Genomic DNA, 18,103 nt, shown 5'->3' with positions numbered 1-18,103 from the left:
TTCTGGGTGGAGATAGGGGACTCGCCCACGCCATCCCTACTTCAAACGTGTTAAAACATGGGTGTCTACTCGCCCTTTTTCTTTTCTCCCTATACATTTCCGATCTAACTTACTATTTGACCCAGAGTGAGGATATCTGTGTTAATTTGGGGAAAGCTTACTGTTTGCCTACTATACGCGAACAACTTATTTTACCTTACCCCCAAAGGGGTTAAATAGCTGTCTGCATGCATTGCAACATTTCGCTGACACCCATTATTTAAAGACCAATACAACAAAAAGCAAAATCATGTGCTTTCATAAGCCACCAACATACAAAAACCTCACATGGTCCATAGGTGCTCAAAAGTTAGAAACTGTGAAATCATACATCTTTTTTGAAGGAGATAATATGTGGGAACTGAAGTGAAAAAGCCCATTTGGAAAATAACATGAGTAAAGCCAATTCTGAGGCAAAATGTCTGGGTGCCTTCTATAGGGCCACCAGGAGAAGACATTTTCACTTTTATTAGAGGTGTAGAGAGCCAAAATCCCTGCTTCTCTTTGCATGGCTTAGAATCGATTGATGCCTCTTTTTTTTTTAAATATGATGGCAGGTCGAGTCCTTATAAGTTTAGCTTCAGTCAATACAGCTTTAACAGTGGCAGCTTTAAGGCTACAATTTGTTCTGAGAAGTGCCTTAGTCGAAGTTCTGGCAGGGGTGGTACGCTGGGTTGGGTGTGTGCCTTGAGAAGAGTGATGTTGGCTGGTTAAGGTCCTGTATAACGAAAAAGTTTGGTTGGCCTAAAGGAGAATTCTCTAATTCATAGAAATGTTGTGGTTGCGTAAGATTTGCCACAACTTGTTACATCTTAGAATGTCATTTTAACAGTGCAACAAGTAATAGTTTGAAACAGGCCACAAGGGCCTTGAGTTTACAACTGGACAGGGAGTCTTGCACTAAAAAGAGAGGATGCCATCTCTCTACAGACTTCCATATGATAAATAAAGCACAGCCTTATATCTTTTGGAATTTGCCCCATTTTTGGTTACTCCTGAGGTAGGGTTTGCTCCAGTTAAATCCTCTTTTAGCCAAATGGTATGGCTCTTCGTTGGTCTGTAATCTGTGCCAAAAAGGCCCGGAGGATCTTAACCATGCGCTATTTGTCTGCCCTGCTCTATTATGTTGTTGGATGTCGCGAAGGCCTATGTTTGCAGCCATCTATTCTCCCAGCCTCAACTGCTTTTCACTCCCTTTATGCACCTCCAAATAAAAAGTTTTGCTACAAAGTTTATTTCCTTTCTCCCCCCCCCCCCCCCAAGTGTTTCTTAAAGCTATATTAACGATGTTCTGGTTTGAATGGTATGGAGGATGACCTAAGCTAGAATTTTGCTTTTTATCACTTGTTTTCCACCATTCGGTCTTGTTACTACAACTGATAAATATATATATATATATATATATATATATATATATATATATATATATATATATATATATATATACATATATATATATACAGTTTTTTGCACTTTTGCACTATAAGCAGTATTGCCACTTAACGTGCTAGGTGCATTATCTCGCTGTGTAATGTGAACCTGTTTAACATGTATTTTAAACTCTGGACACTTCTAATCGGATCACAGGATCTAATATTGGGCTAGTTTTTATGTATTCAGGAGTATTTTTTTTTTACTTTTGTTGCTTTTTATTGCACATTTTGGGAATATATGCTTTTTGAGAACTTTATGAGGACCTTTTAGGAGTTTTGTAGCATAAATAAAAAATAAAAAAGAAACTTAAGAGCTTGCAAAACAGAGCAAATAACTGGTTATCCTGTGGGTGCTGCTTATTTCAAAACACCCCGTCCTAGGTACAAAGCACAGTTAAATTGTACTTGCATAAGATGTTCCTGATTAACAAATTAATTGGGGAGGTAAGTCTAAGCAAAAAAGAATGTTCATCACTAATGGGTCCCACTGAAAAGGATATACAATTTGTAATATAATGTGGAGCTTGTTGTTGGAAATACCAACTATGTGTTAGGACATGCCAGAAAGAGGTAAGGAGGTAACTTTAAAATGTTTAGAGCTGAACAACTAGTGCCCACGTCAATAAGGCATGTAGTATCTTTAGCACCAATGACAATTCGCCTTAAAGCTGTTCTGGTCTATTGGGATTAGGGAAAACATACAACAGTTATAACCTCGTGGACTTTCCTAAACTGAAGAGTAGGGTTTTTGGACAACTTGATGGAAGCCAGGCTGATTGGGGAGGCCTAGTGCATTAATCCCTGAACTGGGGCAGTCTGAATAGTCAACAGTTTTAATGCCAATTTTGATTCAGTATTTCTTTATTTTTTTTCCTGCGAAACAAATAATTTGCAACCATCCTGCGTTCAGCCAGCTTTTTAGTCTGCTACTCAGTGCAGATGGTCGTTAACGAGCACTCAATCTTCAGAAATAATACCTGCACCAAAGCAGCACCTACGGCTACATTAGCCTGATCTGTTGGGCGGGTTATGCCCAAATACCTTTCAAACATTATTCAGTCTGTCAAAATAATCAGCAGGTGTCTCACCCTTATTATAATTCCAGATCTTAGTCCAATCAGTTTTCATTGAACACACATTCAAGTCCGCATTCAACAATGCATTGTTCGCTGTGAATAACTCCATAATTTCCCACTCTCAACCAAGGCGCTTTCTCCCCCTGCCTCTCACCTCACTCGTCACAACCAATCGCAACAGTGGATTCAAATTAGCCCAAATTAGCCCAACTGGATTGGTACACCTCAAAAACACTTTGTAGCTTTTTCTCAAAACTATTATGGCAATTTGTACAGCACACTAATCACCCACGGGGTCGGCTCCTATGCTAAGGAGCTCACAGAACCCCAATGCGTTGTGAGCAGTTGAAAAAAGAAAAAGATGATAACTAATTTTATTTCTCCGTCTGCGTCCCAGCTGGTTAGGGGTGGGGCGGGATGTCACAGGAATAGTGTTGGCACCTTCTTTAATGCACATGAATGTTTGGCCAGGCCCTCTATGGCAGGCTACACAGTCATGCACAATTTGAATGTTCTCCACCCCGGCTGTACTACAGCCAGGGTGGAGAACATGCCCAAGCCCCCAGGCCCTCTCTGAGCACTGAACCACAACACTCCGACCAATCACAACGCTGCTGTAAGACAGTATTGTGATTGGTCAGGGGAGTCTGGGAGCCTGGGTGCTTCCTGGTTCCTGCTCCCCTCCTGCTACTTGAGTGACGAACAGGATTGAGAGGCAGCGCCCAGCCTGAGTGCAGGTATGTGGTATTTCTTCTTTATTTTATTTACCTCCCCCACCTTCCCTCTCCTACCGCTCCCATTAAATAGCGGCTGCCACTGAGCACCTGTGAGGGTATTCAGGCGCTTGAGCATGTGGGTAGGTGAGCGTGCCCTCAGAGTAATTCGAAGAGTCAAAAACTGATTGGGACTTTCTCAAATACTGCACAATTGTGTCTCGGTACTCATGAAATCAGAGAAGTCAAGGAAGTCCGCCACATGGGGACTGTGAATCTAACTCAGGCTGTGGGGCTATTCCCACAAGGGGAGAGGTGTCATCATCGGCATCATTTGGATCAGGAGAAAGGGGATGCCTTCTGGACTGCCATTTTGCAGTTTGTGTCAAGTTTTAAAGGGTAAAAGTGGGACTTCGATCTCGTTGGTCACTACTTTACAGGAGGAAATGAGCGCACACACTATGCCAATCCACAGTGGTGGAATCAGCATTTGACCTGGATGCTGTACTGCTAGCTCAGGGCATTGCAGCACTTGCTTGTGCATTACCTCTTTCGCTCCAGCCGCTGATGGTCCCACAGGTGTTCCTCAGTTTCCAGGAACAACAACAATTGCACACCCTAGCGCCATCAGCATGCATAGTGAACAAGACTAACAGATCTTCCTGTTTTGTGCTTTCACTCTTTCTCCATGTCCTGTGGTTCAGTGATCTGGGGGAATAGATATGGAAGACATGGAGCAGATGGAGCATAAGGCCCAACTCTGCTCCTAAGGTGACTAATTTGGTATTTAATTTTCTTCTTGATCTCTCATGAATCAAATTGGGATTCATTTTAACATTAGTGGGCCTCGTCATACCATTGTGAGAATAGAGGTCATTGTTCGGCATCTATATTTTTTCTAGTATCCTTCAGTTTCTTCTGTAAATTAGTAAATCTTTCTGCATCAAATGAACCATGCTAAAGAAAGGCATTCTTGTTGCCCTCATTGGTGAACTCCACTCTCCTAATTATTTGCAAGTGCCTTTACTATATTGTTGGTTAATAGTATGGGCCGAAGACCCTTTTGATGGGGCTCCCCATGTTTCGTTGCACAGCACCCATCATCACCCTTTCCATGTTACTCACACCAGAGTGAAAGAGAAAAGGGTCTGGCGCGCTTGTGCCCACAGCTCATTCTAAGAAGGGAGCTAGGGAAACATAACTTAACAGTTAAGTGTCTTCTAGAGATCCAGTGGAGAAAGGCAGGGAGATATCACGCACTCTAACTCAAAGGTTTCCTTGTATTCGACCGACCTTCAGTCAATACTCGGCGGGATTTGTAAAGGGGTCATGTGGATAGATAAGAGGGTCTCTTTCTCCAACATGTTCCACCTTCAAGGGCCTGTTGTTTTGAGTCTTAGCACTCATGCCTATGCTCCCCATTACCACTCCATATCATAAGCTCGAACTCATACTAATTTTCAATTCTCTGGACTCCTCCAAGTCCAACCTTCCAAACCAATTCTTAGGTCTTTACTCTGACAGTGCAGGCGCAGAGTGCTGCGAGATATTGTTTAACCTTACTTAGAGCCCGCCCGTTACTTACAATTGTTTGGTTTAATTGTTGCTCTCATTGCTTGCGTCTAATTAATCAGTTTCCTTTCTTGGGGTTATCCCTTCCATGGAGCATGGACGAATTACTGTTTTTTTTTTTTTACACTGCTCGCTATTTCTTTTATTTTTGTTTAAGCACTCTACAAGAGGGCACCTGTATTCCAGCTACCTTCCTTGTGTACTTCTCCCCGTTTCCACCCCCAGTCCCTATGTTTGTGTAGGCACTCTAGCCCACCTTCCATTGTCCATGTGCTTCCCCAGCCCCTTATGTCATCCTACGTTGTCCGTATGCTTGGTATCCTGTTGCCAGTGTGCTGCCCCCACACCCAGCCTCAGTTGTCCATTTGCTTACCCCTGCCCACCTTCTGTGGTCGGTGTGCTCCCCTTAGATCCTTTGTCTGTGTACTTGCCTATCCCCTCTCCTCTGTCCTCTCCCCCACCTGTGCCCTTCTTTCCTGACCTCCTTCCCTCTACGTTGCCTCATCCACAGAGCCACACCTCATGGTTATAAATATATATATATGTATTTTTAAAGCAATATTGCCATATGGTGTTTTAAAAGTATTCTAATCCATGCTGCACAGTATCTGGCTAAAATCAATGCCAAAACCAATACCTTTCAAAGGGGAAGCCTACTGGCTTTGTCAAGGTTTGTTATATTTTTGGTCATCTCCTTCCACAACAACATCTATGAACATCCTTTTTGACAATACATTAACCACAAAACAATGTAAGTCATGGAAGCACGCAAGCAAAACAGATCAAACGCACTTAGACTACCTAAAGTTTTGGTTCAATTTACTGTCGCACTTTCTCTTTGTACATCTTAACACACCTGGAAACATTTCTCCCTTACCTCTGGACCTTGGGGTCGTCGTATGGAGTCCGGTCCAACACTTCCCTCTGTTCTTTCGGTTGAAGCAATTCCTCTCCCATGCACCATCTGTTAAAAATAAGAGAGCATGTCGGACAAACCAAAGTCTAACTTGAAAAAAATGCAAAATAGCAAGCAACGTAGCAAATAATCATAAGACAATTGTCCTTTCAAATGACCAAAGCTATCACCAAGAAAAAAGTCCACTTGCAGCCTTTTTCTAAAACATAACGGACAGTTGTACAAGTTCTCTCTCAAAACCAGTATATGGATCATAATCACGTGACAGAAACGTGTTACTTTCAGAAAAAAACCTCTAATGAGGAGATGGAAAATTTTCTAACGAAATCGCAACACATACTTGGAGACGATATTCATAATACAGTACTGAGCTCAAAAAGAGACCAGCCGAGGAATGTGTTGGGAAGAGGGGCTTCGAGGGACAGTTCAGCACAAGAGCACAGAAGGGACGAACTAGGAGAATACAGCCATGGGAGATGCTCCTTGAGCAGACCTAGAACGATTGTCTGACAAGCTCCCAACATTCCAGTCAGAGTGCTAATTTAGCTTATAGCCTGCCATGGGCGCTCATACACCTCGAACTTTCAGGAGCTTCTAAAAACAAATAGGAGCTTCTCAATCACGTCGCATAGTCAAACAAGTAGGAGAATGCAACCCAAACCCAGCTGTGCACATCCCTCTCTGAAGTCATGGGTATCAACTGTTAAGTCACACAAGAATTCTGCATCGGGAATCCAAAAACAATGGGCCTCATCATTATTCATCTACGCAGAGAACACCGATATGAAATGTGGGGAGTGGTCTCGAGAGCCGCAAGAGTTGGATTTCTAAACCCCTCATGCAAGGATTAAGTTCAATTTATCAACATTGAATTGGAAAGGTGGTTGGACCGCAGACCCAACACAAGCCCACTGTGGAAACTTGCACAGGCAGTGTTAAGATTACTCTCAGCCCCCCTAGATGAATTCAGAGACACAGTGGCAATACAGAGAGTCTCGCCTTTATGATTAAAACACTCAAAAAAACACTAGACTGGGGTACATGCAGTTTAAAATGTTTATTTTAAAATCCTTAATCTACTGCATAAAATATGTACGGTAACCAAACAGAATGCAAAAACAAAATTTGTTCAGCATGTAATGGTCCGTGAAAACAGTATTAATGTATCTAACAGTATTACTGAGGTTCTGACACCCTAATACCATACAGCTATTTCTAAGCGCTATGCTAAACCTTAACTGAAACCACAAATAACAAACCAACCTCTTTGAAGTCGAAAGTTTTTTAGGTTGTACCGCACAGCATACATTTGAATAGTTGACTTCAGCTATTCCTTATCAGAACACTGTCAAAGACCGTTTGCTTTTGGTAAAGGACATCTGAATGGCTTCTGGGACCACATCAGTGACAGAGTAAGGTGCTCGGCAAGCAGGTGTGACATTAGTGCTAGCATGGAGGCCTCTCCTAACCAACGGTCAAATTATGTTTTTTTTTTTCATTTGCCACAGATTTTATCACATATTTTCAAAACAGGGTTTGGAGACAGTAAATCTTCTCTAAGAATAAACTAACATGGCACAAAATAGGTCAGCTCTGTCCACATGCTATTAGGCCTCCATCTTTGTAAACAATAACCTTGAAGTATGGGGAGCATTTTGTAATGACTGCACCCATTAAACAACAATACATGTCAGCCTACATGGTTGTCAGGCATGATGATATCCGCATTTTTACATATGCTCTAGGAGTTTCACACTTTTTGATAGAAATAAAGGAAAACTAACTGCAGTCAAGAAATTAAAACAAGGAGCCTAAATCAGACCTGTCCCTGTATTGAGAACAATCCCCGGATTGTTGGTTGAGATGGACTATTTTTGAAGACATGTATCCCATTAAAATGGAATATAAACATTTCACACAATCATAAAATTTATGAACGATCATAGAAAACATTGCAAATAAAAAGTGTTAATAAAACAGTATATAAAAGCACTTGGAAGATATATGAATAAACAAAAGCATTGCATATGATAACATTAAAAAAATATATGTGTTGATAAAAGGGAAACTAGGCAATATAATTTGGTTTCCAATTAACGCAGCCAGGTGCAAAAGATAAAACATAAAAAAAGGTAGAAACTGTCCAATTTATTATACTACTCGTCTTTTTATTTTAGAAAAGCATGAACAGTACTCTCTCGTTAGACTGAGAAATCACTAGGCACGTGGATCAGTTTTTCCCAACTGGTGATGGTGGTATGTATTTGCCATAATATCCTGGAGTCTTTACCACTGTACTTTGAGCGTTTCTTTTGACTTCGCTGCACCGGTTGGTGAGGGAGATGGAAATCCTGTATTTTCAAGGTACCTAAGGATGGTGACATCAATTCCAGTCATATCAGAAGCTTCTAGCATTAAAGCTGTTGGCATTTGTCCATCATTTTGAGCATACTTCACGATTGGCAAAGGCAGTGCTCTTCAATAGGTTTGATGCAACTTCAGTTCTCGCTGAATTGGTTTTATATTTCTGAATGTCATAGGTGGTAACGCCAGTGGCATTTCAAGCACTGTCCATTGCGGTATACAACTGTTACAACAAAGTTTTTACAACGCACTACCATTACAACGCAGGCATTACCACGCATACCATTACAACGCATTGCGCTGGGGGGCGCTCTAGGATAGGGAATAAGTATAATTTTATATCCAACACCTTCCCTAGTGTCCACGGGGACTGGAGTTGGAATATAAAATTATACTTACCACTATCCAGCACCTGTAAGCGCTATGCGTTGTAACGGTATTCGTTGTAAATACCGCGTTGTAATGGTATGCGTGGTAAAAGTATGCGTTGTAACGTCATACATCCGTCCATTGCAAACAGTTTAAAGCACCAGAAAACCAGTCTCACTTGCAGAGCACTCATTTTGCAAAAGGATAGAGTCCTGTACTCACTCCCTACCGAAAACCATTCAAAGCGGAAATAAAATACCAGAGTCTCAACATTTTTGTACAGCTGGATAACCAAACTCCATGTTGTAGGTTGCACTGGCTTTTCCTTAGAAGAAAAATCAAAATACCACAGCCAATGATCAACAGGAGTTTAGGGAATCTGCCAAACAGACTTGAGAACCGTGAATGAAAAATTGAGAAATCAGCCCAAAACCATCTAAAAAACGTCAGCATGCAGATCAAAATCTGTAGAAAAAGTGCACTATGCCATAAGTGTTTGATGAGTTGAAGCTAGTGTAAACCAAGTTTGCAAAATGGGTAGGGTACTGGGTCTGCAGGAGCGTTTGAATCTGAAGCATTAAAGGCTGTCTTTGGGTCAAATGTTTCTGCCTCTGAGGTCAAAGGAACCTCTTTTTGTATTTCATCTGCAACACATTTATTTATAAAAAAACATTCATTATATGTTCAAAGATAGAGGATGTTTTCAAGTACCCTTTGAGGAAGGGGATTCAAATTTATTCCACAACACTTAACTATCTTAGATACTGTTATTATACATGGATGGCCTTGGGACATTCTGCAGAAATTTATGTCAAAATCTTCTTAATGACATCCCATGACAGAACGATGTAGCTGAGATCTCAACTAAATCAACAGCAACACTGATTGAATGGTTGAGATTGAAGAGCCTTCTTTAACCATTTCTAAATAATCTTGTTGCCTCTGTGATGATAGATCAGAAACAAAAGATGTCATACCAACTCCTATCTCTCTGTGATATTTCCCCAATAGAACTGTTGCATTGACATGCTTTAGGTGAGTGGAAGCCGTACAGCAGATCTTTTTCCTTGTAGTATCTATTATTTTGTTCTAACAGGAGGACGGTCTATTCTGGAGCAAAAACATGCTTCCATATAAAAACTGTAGCTATGACTAAGTCAGATTTAAGATCCATTTTAAGAAAATCAGGATCTTGTTGGGGTGGCTTATATTTCTCAAGTCGTCTTGGACTTTAAGGGAGACTGGGCTAAGAAAATGTTCTTCCACAATGTACAACAGACCTGGCAGAAGGATGACAAACCGTTGGTAGTGGCACGTTTATACTGATGCTCAACGTAATCAGTTCTCTAATGAAAGCATCCTGAAAGGTAAGAATATCATCTAGAGGAGATACTCTAGATGGTGAATGTGGTAGCAACTGAGTCCAGGACATATGTGTCAATTCAGTATAAGGTGAACTCGATCTGTATAAGGAACAGGATGCACCTCTTCTGTCAGAGGGAGCTCTGGGTGGTGTTGGCTTAATCGGTGAAGGAAGCTTCCACTTTCAGACTGGAGAAATTGGAGTTGACTTCAATACTCTTCTAATTGAAAAGAGATCTATGGGATCCACGTGTGTCTGCAAGGGATCATCTGGAGGTAATACCACTCAATAGATGGAGGCTCATCCATTTGAATACCTGAATTACAGGATGCTGGAGATACTGTGGAACGGGCAGAAGGTGATCCATATCACCCTGGTGAAGAAGAGTACCACTTGGGAGATTCTTGATAACGAGGGAGAAGGATCTGACTGCGTAGAGGTGTTTTTGTTTTCCAACTGCGCTAGCTGAGATAGTGATTGATGCCTTTGACAACATCTGTGTTAACGCGGACATCGTCAGGTGCCGTCATGATCTTCGGCATCAGAGCCGCTGATCCTCTAAAAGCCAATTTTAACATTGATAAGCAGACGTTGACCGTTCTTTTGAAGGAAGCATGTCGCCACTGAACCCCTCGATGGCGCTGGTTTTGACGTCGACCATTAGTGTCAATGACTGTCTTGGAGGTGATATTTTATCTGTAATCTGTATATCTCTGTCTGTGAGAGTCTTCACCAGATTTATGAATTTTTTTGAAGCAGGACAAGAGGTAGAAATTAATCTTCTTTTGACCTCATAACAAGCATCAGACCTTTCAATCTGATACCCTTTCTGTCTTTTATTCCTTTTTGGCATTTACCTGGTGTGCAATTAGCAAAATCAAATTATGGGCCACTTGTATTAAAGGCCCTAAATGTCCAGGTCTCTTTGGTTGGTACATGCATATTAACGCTTTGTTTAAGCCTCGCGGGCAATGGTTTTATCTCAGGACTGCAGTTCAAAATAATTGGGTCTGCTGGTGCTTATTTCACTTATTCACTTGGACTCATTTTTAACCTTGCTTATATTTATATCTTTGCACTTATGAGCCAGAAACAGTTTCTCAATAAATACCTATATAGCGGATATCTTTGTTGAAATTGTAAACACAGACCTCATGGTCTGGCAAAGCGCATCGGATATGGGAAGGTGAAACAGGGCTTCCCTCCACCACAGCAGAGCCAGAGGCAGTGGCACTCTGTCTCCATGGCCTCTGTCAGATGTAGGCTATGTCCAGCCTGTGCGGCTCTCCCCCTACCCCACTAGTGGGACAGGATCACCTGTTTGGCTACCATCCACTCAGAGGAATTTAACACGGCTGTAAGTGACCTGCTCGTGCACTTCCCACTCATTGCGGATTACCCAGGGATGGGGTGAGGGCAAAGGGGCCCACAATCACTCAGATGCTCAATAATTCCCACCTAGTGGCAACTCCATTGGCTGTGACCTTAGAACATTTACGCAAGTCTACAACACCACTTGCTGACAGCAGCCAACCCAACTGTAACCTCAGGGCCTAAAGGACAAATACTGGGAGTTGAGGCAAAGCCCAAGTGAACAAGAAGTTGCCCCAGCGGAAAGACATGAAGCCTGTCTCTCTGGGTATGGAAAACTTGTGCTCCACAGCTAATGAGGACTGCCTCACCTCTACTCCCAAATCTATCCACATCATTCTACAGCACTCCATGCCACAATTACACTACACTGATTCACTCCACACCACACAATTCCACAACGAATGCAATCCAACCCACATAATCTCATTACACACCAAATACATACACTCCATAACACATAATAAAAGACATTGCCATTTACAATGCCAATAGTTCTAATTAAAAAAAAAGTGAGACCTATTGCATTTTCAATGCTTTTTCCTCATTGGCTTTGAGAACATCTTGCGTTACGTGTGTGCTATACAAGCACAACTTTTGTGTCCGATTTAAATAGAACCTAATGTTGATCCATGTAAAAATGAAGGTCACGTATAGTGTACATGACAGCTGATTTGTGTCTTAATTCACTAATGGCATTGTCATGCAGGTGGCATGACTATTTTTAAGTCCATCTTTAAAAACTGTCACCTTTAGTAAATGTCTCTCAATGTAGTGACACTATTTGAAATACTAAGTTGAAACTATTCTGCACATTAAAGAAATGTTTTTGGGGGATTCTGAAGAATTATCATATTTTTCTATGGTGTTTGTTGCACGGTTTACATTCCAAACATTTTCAAGGCTCTGGTAGTGCATGGGCTCCTAGAACCCAGACAGACCCACCACTCACCCTGTTAATTTGTTAAATCGCACACCTCAAATAGCTGCTTGTCATTTCATTTCCCAGGTCACAAAATCATCCTGCTCAGAATCTGAGAAAAGTGCCAGTTCTCCTTTGCATCTTGCTTTGGTTTACCTTTTTTTTAATGAAAACACATGATACATTTCACAAGATGGCTTAAAAAACAAAACTTGAATTTCTTCCAATTCTTTGAAGCAGCAGGCAGTACTGAGTTTTCCTTTTTTACCATGTGTGAAGAATACGAACAAAAGTTCCTTACCTGTAAACTGTGGTTCTCCAGTATTGGTGTCTTTCATAGATTCACATGCTTGAATATCCCCCGTCGTCGAAGTGGGAGTCCCATGGTACATAAAATAGCAGTAATATATGCATGTATATACGAGAAATATCATAAATAAACATATACATACATATAATGCAATACAAAAGTAAACTTTAAAAAGTACCATAGAACAGAATAGGCCCATTGAAAAGCCCAAGGGAGAATTCACTTTAGTAACATACTAGAGTCATTATGTGTTGGTCCACATTCCAGCTAATCAGGCTGTAGCCTCATCTAGAACCTTCTCCTCAGAAGCCCAAGTCCTCAGATTTTCGTAGCACAAAGTAAGTATAAGTGTCTGAGGAGAAGAGAGCCTCTGAGGGGAGGATGGTAGGGTCGCATGTGAATGTATGAAAGACACCAATACTGGAGAACCACAGTTTACAGATAAGTAACTTTTGTTCTTCTCCAGTATTAGGGGTGTCTTTCATAGATTCACATGCTTGAATAAGAGTAGAAAGCAGTAAAATCATCACATACGTCATAAAGGAGGTACACAATAAAGTCTTGGCAAACATCACTAAATAAGCAATAAATACCAAAATATGAGAAAAAAACCTTTATGACTGGAGGCAGGTAGCAACAGAGGCTCACCTTCATCGGAAGAGATTCCGCAGCACCGCTTGACCCACTGCTGCATCCGCGGCATCTGTTGATTGCAGGCAGTAGTGCTTCGTAAAAGTATGGCTGCTAGATCAAGTAGCAGCTCTGCAGATGTGTCTCAGAGGTACCCCCGCAAAGAGGGCAGCAGAAGTCGACACAGCTCTCGTGGAGTGAGCTCGAGCTGGAGTAGGAAGGGGCTTGCCAGCCCGTTGATGACAGTAGGATATGGCAGACGATATCCATCTGGTGATAGTCTGTTTGGTAACAGCTTGTCCTTTGCACACTGGGCCATATGCCACAAATAATTGATTTGTCTTTCTAAATGTTGCTGTGCGTTGAATGTAAAACTTGAGTTAGCGCTTCACATCCAGAGTGTGCAAAGAGCGTTCCGCTGCAGATTGTGGTGCAGGAAAGAAAGTTTTAAGAATAATTGGTTCATTGAGATGGAAATCACTGGGAACCTTTGGAATGAAACTGGGATTTGTTCGCAACGTAACAGCCTCGTTGGAGAACTGTAGAAACGGTGGCTGTATAGTAAAAGCCTGGATGTCGCTGACACGCCTGGACGAAGTCAGAGCAAGCAAAAGAGCCACTTTCCAAGATAGGAATTTCAGATTTGCCGAATGGATGGGCTCGAATGGAGGCAAAAGCAGTTGGGACAAAACCAAGTTCAATCGCCAAGTAGGTGGGGGCCGACGGATCGGTGGGAACATCCGAAAAAGGCCCTTGAAGGATTGCCTAATTATTCTGGAGGAGTACAAAGATGTTAAGCCATCATGGCGAAAACGGGAAATTGCAGCCAGAAACACCTTTAGAGTGGAGTGTGATAGTCCTGATCTTGCTAATGACAGGAAGAATGGCAGGATCTGCTCAGGCTGAGCACACATGGGATCCAAGGTCTTAGTGGAGCACCAAGCACAGAAACGTTTCCACTTTAACTGGTAAGTTTGATTGTAGATGGAGCGCGAGCACTTGCTAGTACCACCCTACAATCCTCGTCGATATTTAATCGTGCAAATTCATTGTACTCCGGTTCCATGCATGAAGTTGGAGATATGCTGGATCCGGATGGCAGATCTGACCTTGCTGCATCGTTAGTAGATGTAGCAGAGGATGTAAAGGTATCGGATTTGTCAGAGAGAACAGAAGAAGATCCGAAAACCAAGGACGGAAGATGAAATCCAAAATTGGCTGATTGATTTCCCATTCGTGGTTGTCTGAGAGGGTTCTGCTGAGCGAGTCCGCCAGAACATTGGCCACACCTGGCACATGAACAGCTTTGAGATGTATTTGCTGTTGGATAGCCCAATCCCATATTTCCTGTGCCAGTTGTGACAGCACGAGAGACCTTGTGCCGCCCTGTTTGTTGAGGTAGTGCATGCTGGTGGTGTTGTCTGTCCTCACCAGCAATGTTTGTCCCTGCACTAGCCTCTGAAAGGACTTCAAGGCCAAGAAAATCGCCAGGAGTTCCAAGCGGTTTATGTGCCAAGTGCGCTGAGACGCCGTCCATGTTCCCTTTACGGACATACCATCGAGATGTGCCCCCCAACCTTCTAGGGATGCATCTGTTGTCAGTGTAAGTGTTGGAGGTTCGTCTTTGAATGAACGACCTGTCGCTATGTTTGGAGGATGAGCCCACCACTCCAAAGCTTTTTGAATGCGGGGCGTTAGATGGATCTTGTCTTCGAACGACCCCGATACCTGCTTCCACTGCTTGTCTAGTTCTTCCTGTAGGACTCATGTGCAATCTGCAGTAAGGGATTAGCTGAATGCACGAAGAAGCCATGCCGAGGAATGATTTGTACATCCGGACAGAAACGTACTGTCCTGACTGTAGGAACTTTACTTTCTTTATCATTCGATCTTGTCTCTCCTGAGAAACGAATACTTGCCCCAGCCAAGAATCTAGCGAGGCTCCTAAAAAATCTCGCTGTTGAGATGGTAGAAAGTGCGACTTTTGGAGATTGATGGACAAGCCCAACGTTTTGAACAGGGAGGTGCAGACTTGAATGTGCTGTTCCGTTAACTGAAAAGTCTTGGCCTTTATTAGATAATCGTCCAGATACGGATAAAACTGGACGCCCTGGAGACGCAGGTAGGCAGCAACTGGGGCTAGGACCTTGGTAAATACCCTCGGTGCTGAACGAAGGCCGAATGGTAGGACTTTGTAAAGCGGAGATATTTCCTGTGCCTGGGATGAATAGGTACATGGAAATATGCATCCTGAAGGTCTATCGTTGAAAAGAACTCTCCTGGAATGAGGAAATTCAAGATTTGAAGCAGGGTTAGCATCTGAAAATGTTTTGATGCGATGAACTTGTTTAGAGCCCTCAAATCTAAGATGGGACGCCACTCTCCTGATTTTTTCTTTACTAGAAAGAAACCGGAATAAAATCCCCTGCCGCGTTGATTTTGCGGTACCACTTCTATGGCTCCTTTCTTGATCATTAGCTTCACCTGAGCCAACAGTTCCTTTAGATGGGGAGAGGGTGGACCCGAAGGTGGACGAGTGGGGGGGAATTCCGTGAATTCCAGGGTATGCCCTTTTGAGATAACGTCCAAGACCCATTGGTCGGTGGTAATGTTGGACCAATTGTAGAAGAACTTTGAGATCCGACCTCCAAGATGTACAGTCGCCGGAAGGTAAAGCTTGGATTTGTCACTGTTTTTTGTTTTTGTTCGCACCACCTCTGTAATTGGACTTACACTGGTATGGTCTGGAGGTGGATTGACGACTGTCTATTATCATTGTAGTTGTATGATCGATTTTGGCCTGTTCCACAAAAAGTAGAGGTTCCTCCTCCTCTACCACGTGCCCCACGAAATGGCCGTTTTCGATACTGTAATGTAGCCAAGGACTTTGCAGTGTCCGTGTCCGTCTTTATCAGCTCCAATGCATCGTCGACATGCTTGCCGAATAAAGATTCACAGTCGTAGGGTAAATCTAAAACCTTGGATTGAACCTCTGGGCGGAAAGAGGTCGATTTTAGCCAGCCTTGACGGCGCAAGACTGCAGCACCCGCTAGTTGCCGAAAACCAGTGGATGAAATGTCGACGGCACAATCGATTATTTCGGCCGAACTTCTCTCCCCTTCTTGAATTATGGCCTGCGCTTCATCTCGGATGGAATCGGGCATCCGAGGGATCAGAGCAGCGATCTCAGACCACATTTGGCGGTCGTAGCGACCTAGAATAGCCAAGGCGTTGGATGCTCTCACAGTTGTCGCTGCCATTGTCGTAAATTTCTTACAAATGGAGTCCAACTTACGGCCATCCTGATCAGGCGGAGATGTCAAAGGTATGGCAGGATTTCGAGATCTTTTTTGTGCCGCCTGAGTGATCACAGAATCCGGTTTCGGTTGAGAAATAGACAGGCCGGAGAAGTAGGTGGCGCTTCATATTTTTTGTCCAATCTGGGCAAAACAGCTGGTATGGAATTAGGACGTTCCAATAACCTTAGACCTTCTTCCCATATGTGGTTGATTATAGGAATGTTATGTGATTGTTTCTTATACGATTTTAAGGACTTGCCTCAGAAGCAATCAGTTTGTTGCGCCTCAATTGTTAGATGGAACCTTTTCGCAGCACGAACCATAAGGTTATGAAAACTCGCGATATCCACTGGCGGTGAGGCTCTTGGCGATGCAGGTGGAGTAGAAGGCGTCTGTGCCATATAATTGTCCCAATCCTGCATCTCATTATCGGTGTCGTTATCCCCAGTGTTATGAGGATTTTGATCCTCATTATCGGTATCAGGACGAGTACCAGTTGGAGACGTAGGTGCAACAGGCACCGGAGTTGGAGGTCGAGGCGCTGGAGACTGAGGTCGAGGCGCTGGAGACTGAGGTCGAGGCGCTGGAGACTGAGGTCGAGGCGCTGGAGACTGAGGTCGAGGCGCTGGAGACTGAGGTCGAGGCGCTGGAGACTGAGGTCGAGGCGCTGGAGACTGAGGTCGAGGCGCTGGAGACTGAGGTCGAGGCGCTGGAGACTGAGGTCGAGGCGCTGGAGACTGAGGTCGAGGCGCTGGAGACTGAGGTCGAGGCGCTGGAGACTGAGGTCGAGGCGCTGGAGACTGAGGTCGAGGTGCTGGAGACTGAGGTCGAGGCGCTGGAGACTGAGGTCGAGGCGCTGGAGACTGAGGTCGAGGCGCTGGAGACTGAGGTCGAGGCGCTGGAGACTGAGGTCGAGGCGCTGGAGACTGAGGTCGAGGCGCTGGAGACTGAGGTCGAGGCGCTGGAGACTGATTTGTGTAGCCTGTTCATAACTAGTTGGTTCTGCCTCATCAAGTGGAAAAAGTTCCTTCCCATCTTCGACATCATTATGTTCGTCCTCATCCTCGTCCCTATCATCCTGACACTTAATGTGTAATTCAGAAGGACTGGAAGCTGGGCCATAAGTTTAATCCATTTCAGAGTAATTTCCGGATTCCTCTTCTCCAGATTGAAATAGTTTTTCCGGAAGCTGTGATCCACTCCTTACTGGACTTAACTGGATGAGTGGTATAGTCTTGAGAGACAAGGCAGTAACCACTTTGAAGGTGGTAGCAGTGGTTAGGGGTTGATGCGACGTCAACGAGCCCGTTGACGAGAACTCCACAGTCTTTGCACCACCCAGCGACCCTTGCGCCATTGTGGAAGAAACCGGCGTATGAATTGGCAATTTAGACTTTGTCAAAGATGATTTTTTGGTCATCGACGAGGTTGCAGCTTTAACCGTCGACGAAGGTGGAACCGTCGACGGAGCAGTCGTCGACGGAGTGGCTACCGTCGACGGAGTGGTCGTCGTCGAAGATGCGGTCGTCGACGAAGCAATCGTCGACGAAGATCTCGTCGTCGGAGTTGTCGTCGACGATGATGGCTTGCTTTTCGTAGATGGAGGACCCGTCGACGAGAGGCGCGTCGACGATCATTTCTTCGTCGACGGTTTGATAGTCGACGAGATCTTAATGGTAGACGAGATGGGTCTCACCTAATGAGATGGTCGTCATCGTTGCAGAGC

The 18,103-nt window shown here is 43.6% G+C and overlaps 1 protein-coding gene across 1 annotated transcript in view; it reads right to left on the bottom strand.

Annotated features, from left to right (window-relative positions):
* PDE3B (phosphodiesterase 3B) overlaps positions 1 to 18,103 on the bottom strand; it is a 1,395,287-nt gene that overhangs the window by 652,232 nt on the left and 724,952 nt on the right. The window contains exon 9 of the mRNA XM_086956022.1: positions 5,711 to 5,797. Within this exon, the coding sequence (XP_086812148.1) occupies positions 5,711 to 5,797 (87 nt within the window). The remainder of the gene's footprint in view (positions 1 to 5,710; positions 5,798 to 18,103) is intronic.

Source organism: Lissotriton vulgaris, chromosome 2_1, assembly GCF_964263255.1.
Source record: "Lissotriton vulgaris chromosome 2_1, aLisVul1.2, whole genome shotgun sequence".
NCBI classification, from domain to species: Eukaryota; Metazoa; Chordata; class Amphibia; order Caudata; family Salamandridae; genus Lissotriton; species Lissotriton vulgaris.
Note: the sequence above shows the minus strand (reverse complement) of the source record. Positions and strands in the feature narration are given on the sequence as shown.